The 5,604-nt window shown below is 47.4% G+C and overlaps 1 protein-coding gene across 7 annotated transcripts in view; it reads right to left on the bottom strand.

The window, feature by feature from the left end:
- The window catches only part of LOC122543789 (metastasis-associated protein MTA2-like), a 73,712-nt gene extending 69,337 nt beyond the window's left edge, over positions 1 to 4,375 (bottom strand). For all 7 annotated transcript variants that reach the window (XR_006310133.1, XM_043682567.1, XM_043682570.1 and 4 more), the window contains exon 1: positions 4,351 to 4,375. Coding sequence is in view for 6 of the 7 variants with exons in the window: in XM_043682567.1 (XP_043538502.1) it covers positions 4,351 to 4,360 (10 nt within the window). In the remaining variant the exon portion in view is untranslated. The remainder of the gene's footprint in view (positions 1 to 4,350) is intronic.
- Between the last annotated feature and the right edge of the window lie 1,229 nt (positions 4,376 to 5,604).

Genomic DNA, 5,604 nt, shown 5'->3' with positions numbered 1-5,604 from the left:
CTAAGATTTGCTTTCCCAAAATGCAGCACCTCGCATTTATCCGAATTAAACTCCATCTGCCACTTCTCAGCCCATTGGCCCATCTGGTCCAGATCCTGCTGTAATCTGAGGTAACCCTCTTCGCTGTCCACTACATCACTAATTTTGGCGTCATCTGCAAACCTACTAACTGTACCTCTTATGCTCGCATCTAAATCATTTATGTAAATGAGAAAAAGTAGAGGACCCAGCACCGATCCTTGTGGCACTCCACTAGTCACAGGCCTGCAGTCTGAAAAACAACCCTTCACCACCACCCTCTGTCTTCTACCTTTGAGCCAGTTCTGTATCCAAATGGCTAGTTCTCCCTGTATTCCATGAGATCTAACCTTGCTAATCAGTCTCCCATGGGGAACCTTGTCGAACGCCTTACTGAAGTCCATATAGATCACATCTACTGCTCTGCCCACATCATATGAGGGACATCAGTGACAGTGGAGAGACTGAAGACACAGACTGTTCTCCTCAGAGCAGAGCTTGAATCAAGATGTTCAAACTCATGAAGGGACAAAATCAAGGAATTATGGAGAAATTGCTTTCAAAAGCCAGAGGGACACATATTAAAGATAATTGTTGGAAGAACCAGACAGGGAATGGTGAATGTTTATTTGATGCTGAGAATTGTTGCAATCTGGAATGTGCTTCTGAAAGAGTGGTGGAAACAGAAATATTCAAAAGGGAACTGGATATAAAATTGGAATAACAGAGCCTTTCAGTACAGAGGCTAGTCAGCTCATCAACAATACAGAACAGAACAGGCCCTTCGGCCCACGATGTTGTGCCGAACATTTGTCCTAGCTTAAGCACCTATCCATGTATGATTGTGATTACAGAGAAGAAGCCATAGGTTCAAATAATGCTGTAAGGTATTCACTCTCAATGATCTATCCAAATCCCCTTGATATTATTTATAGAATCAGCTGCCATTTCAGGTCGACTATTCCAAATACCGATGACTCTGAAAGGATTCTCATTATACCAAAAATCCAACAAACCACCGATAGCAATGGGTTCCCATCGTAACTGTGTTAAAGGTGATACAAACTATTAGCAAATATAGCCCTCACAGTCTTTCTACAATACTGACCTACTCCCAAACAGACTCCTTATAAATAGCAATTCACTCCTAGACAGCCTCCCTGCAAACGTAGGCCCGCTCCCGGGCAGCCTCCCTGCAAACGCAGGACCCCTGCCGGGCAGCCTCCCTGCAAACGCAGGACCCCTGCCGGGCAGCCTCCCTGTAAACGCAGGCCCCCTGCCGGGCAGCCTCCCTGTAAACGCAGGCCCCCTGCCGGGCAGCCTCCCTGTAAACACAGGCCCCCTGCCGGGCAGCCTCCCTGTAAACTCAGGCCCTCTGCCGGGTAGCCTCTCTGTAAATGCCGGCCCCCTGCCGGGCAGCCTCTCTGTAAATGCAGGCCCCCTCCCGGTAACTGCAGGCCCGCTCTTTGGGAGTCTCCCTGTAAACACAGGCCGGCTTCTTGGAAGCCTCCCTGCAAATGCAGGCCCTCTCCCGGGCAGCCTCTCTGTAAACGCAGGCTCACTCCCGGTCAGCCTCCCTGCAAAGATTAGAGTGGTGTCGGAAAAGCATAGCAGGTCAGGCAGCATCCAAGGAGCAGGAAAAGCCCTTTTGCCCAAAGGGCTTTTGCCTGAAATGTTGATTTTCCTGCTCCTCGGATGCTGCCTGACCTGTTGTGCCTTTCCAGCACCCCTCTAATCTAGATTCTGATCTCCAGCATCTGTAGTCCTCACATTCACCTTCCTCCCCGTAAATGCAGGCCCGCTCCCAGGCAGCCTCCCTGTAAACGCAGGCCCGCTCCTGGGCAGCCTCCCTGTAAATGCAGTCTTGCTCCTGGGGAGTTTCCATGTAACCACAGACCTGCCCCTGGGAATTTCCCCCCCATAAACGCAGGCCCATTCCCAGCGAGTCTGTCGGTAAATGCAGGCCCACTCTCAGGGAGTTTCCTTGTAAACGCAGACTGCTCCTTGGCAGCCTCCCTGTATATACCGGCCCACTCCCAGGAAGCCTTCCTATAAATGCACCTGCTCCCAGGATGTCTCCTTGTAAACACATGCCCGTTCCCAGCGAGTCTCCTGGTAAATGCAGGCCTGCTCCCTGGGAGTCTTCCTGTGAACATAGACCCACCCCAGGGTAGATTCCCTGTAAACATTGAACTGCTCCCAGGCAGCCTCCCTCTAAGAAGTGAACCACCCCCAGTAATCTTCACACTAAACACGGACTCAGAACCAGGTAGGTTCCCTACAAACACCAGTCTGCCCCAGGGAGACTCCCTGTAAACACAGGCCCACTTCTGGAGAGCCTCCCTGTAAACACAGACCTGGTCCCAGGCAGATTCCCTCTAATTGTTCACCTATTCCTGGGCAAATTCCCTGTAAACATAGACATGCACTTCGGGAATCTCCCTATAAACACTGATCCGGTCCTGGGGAGTCTCTTTGTAAATGCCAACCCTCTCCTGGGGAGGTTCATAACACAGATCCAGTGTGATATGTTAATGATGACAGCTTATGCTGAACAAGTATTGCAGTGAATCAGGGCACAAGACAGTTGAGCATGGAGCTACATGGTTTGGAGATGGGTAAATCAGACAGAGGATCAAAATTAAACAAGTGAAAACTGTTTGCCTTCACCATGACATTGGACCTGTTCTCAAGTTGGTCCAAGATTGCAACAAAAAGCAAATTTCTTCATAGGTAACACTCAGTCCATTGTGCAGAGCCAAGATTAGAGTGGTGTTGGAAAAGCACAGCAGGTCAGGCAGCATCTGAGGAACAGGAAAATTGATGTTTAGGGCAAAAGCCCTTCACCAGGAATGAGACAGGGAGCCTCCGGGGTGGGGCTGGGGAGAAGGTAGCTTAGAGTGCAAAAGGTGGATGGAGGTGGGGATGAAGGTGATAGGTCAGAGAGGAGAGTGGAGTGGATAGGTGGGAAGGAAGATTGGCAGGTAGGACAGGTCATGAGGATGGTGCTGAGCTGGCAGGTTGGAACTGGAGTTGGGGGAGGAGAATGAGGAAACTGATCTTGACTGATCTCTTGCATCTGCAGTCCTCATTTCACCATTGTGCAGAGCACCTGGCAGGCACTTTGGTCATCCAAGCAAGCCCCTGGATAGATGTTTAATTCCTGGTTTGGCAGTGGGGCACAGATGCTCTAAGTGGGGGGGAAAGTTTCAGTTTATCTATTTCCCTTTGCTGACCCTGGATTTTTTCACTTCTCCCAGGAGAATATGTGGTGAATATGTATTCGCATGTGTAAAATGACACAACTTCTACCCTAGGAGTGAAATGAAGTATTACACATAGTTCATTGCAGTCCATAAGCCCAGCATGTGGAACAGAGGGAGATAGCAGCCCAAGACTCCCTGATCTCTCTCTCTCTCTCATTGATGTCCTCAAATTGAGAGTCAATCATTTTATCATTTCAGGTTAACTCTTGCCAATTAGCTGGCCAGGATCCCTCAGCAGGGCAAAGATGGACTCCCAAGTAGAAGAGCTGAGTGGTATTCCACACAAAGCACAAGCTCCACTGACAGATGGTTCACCTGCCACAGACTGACTAGAAGTCCCAAATATTTACTCCAATTGATTCTTGCAGAGGACACTGAACCCCTGGCACTCATGCGTCCGCGACAAATCAGCTGGGTCCATGATCATGAGGAATACATCATTGGCGAATGCCAAAATGAACACACCCACCCCACGCCAAGGCTAACAGATTGCAAAGACACACGACTGTTCAAGACTCTACACATGCCCCATCTTTAACATCCTGTCACAGACAAAAGCCAGTGGTTTCTTGACTTTCCAATTCCCTCTCATGGGGCAGTGAGGCTTTAATTCAGACATCAAAACTATGGTTCATCTTCATTCTGTTAAACCATAAACAATCCCTCGACTAAGGGTGAAGGGATGGCCTAGTGTATTATCACTGGACTGTTAATCTAGAAACCCAAATACCGTTGTGCGGATCCAGCTTTGAATCCCGGCACGGCCGATGGTGGAATTAGAAATCAAGAAAATAAAAGTCTCTGGAATAAGAGTTTAATGAAGATTAGCAGAAAATCCTACTGATTCACTGATGTCCTTCATGGAAGGAAACTGCCATTCTTACCTGTCTGGCTAACTTGTGACTCTAGACCCATAGCAATATGGTTGACTCTTAGGGATGGGCAATAAATGCTGGCCTAATCTCGCAAATGAATTTTTTTAAAAAAACTCTGTCCTCAACACCACAAGTTTTCTTGTCAAATTGTCCACACCCATTGAACTTTTAAATTCCCTAATCACAATTACCCCAAAACATTCGCCCCAGTCCTTGGCAGTCTCTTGTAGTTGGTCAGGATTCAAGTTAGTTGAGAGCGATCAGGGACATTAACATTAAGGCTGAAGCTTTTCTGAATATAGAGAATTCACATCTTGTTTTTCTGACTTGAATCTGAGACAGGAATCCTTCAAAAGCCAACCTTACTTTCACAATGCAAGTACACGGAGAAAACTCTCAAATTCCACCTCGACATGACCCCGCCCCCAAACAAAGTAGTCATGGAGTTTTATGACTCTGGCTTGATATACCTTTGATTCTTTTTAGCTCTTATTCCATTCAACACCGGAGCCTTGTTCATCCACTGATCTTTAAACCTTGTCATGTTCTTTCCCTCCATTCTCCCCATGACTGTATGCCAGTCTTCCCACCCCCAAATGATTGCTGTCGCCTCTATCCTGACTCATCTGTACTTTCATACCAGCAGTTTCACCTCTCTCCTCACCCTGCCCACATGGTGTAAGAACTTCACATGTATATCTTTCTGTCAGTTTTAGCCTCTAATCTCAGGCTTTTATTTCTCATTTCCTGATTTTTGTTTCTCGTTGAGAAACTAACTCCCTTTTTGCCAGGTCTATCCAATGGGGTATAAAACTAAACACCGACTGACCTCCTGCCAAAATCTTTACAAATCTGACAACATACTTCCACCTCCAAATCCTTTTTGACTGTTACCTTATTTTATTTGGCAGGTAATCCTATGTGTGAAACCCTTCTTTAGCTCATCATACAATCATTGTCCTTACGCTCTCCTGATTTCAATTTCAAATGTCTGTTCAACACTTTTACACTCAGACCCTCTTTTCGATGTTCCTTGATCTCAGAGCCCTCATCCTGATCCCGAAACTCTGACTGACCCCTAAACTTAATTCCAAGCCTACATCTCAACCAATGCCTCCATCCCCAAATTCGAGTTCACCCCTCACCCTGGTCTACCCCTCAGCCCAGTCACGTCCATCGGCTTGATTGCCCCCTCGCACCAGTCGCTGGCTCCAGCCTGCATCATCGCCTGGTGTTTCTCACCCTAATCTCCAAAATTTACCTTTTACTCTGATTACAAAACCCTGTAATCACCTCCTGCATTCCCAAACACTGACTTGTCCCTCACCCAATCGCCTAACATTTTACTTGCCCAATCTCTAATCAACAACTTGACCTTTATCCCCCAAAATCCTTGACCCAATCACTAAACCACCACTCATCCTTGGACCCGATTGTCAAACCCT

Source organism: Chiloscyllium plagiosum, chromosome 45 (genome assembly GCF_004010195.1).
Source record: "Chiloscyllium plagiosum isolate BGI_BamShark_2017 chromosome 45, ASM401019v2, whole genome shotgun sequence".
NCBI classification, from domain to species: domain Eukaryota; kingdom Metazoa; phylum Chordata; class Chondrichthyes; order Orectolobiformes; family Hemiscylliidae; genus Chiloscyllium; species Chiloscyllium plagiosum.
Note: the sequence above shows the minus strand (reverse complement) of the source record. Positions and strands in the feature narration are given on the sequence as shown.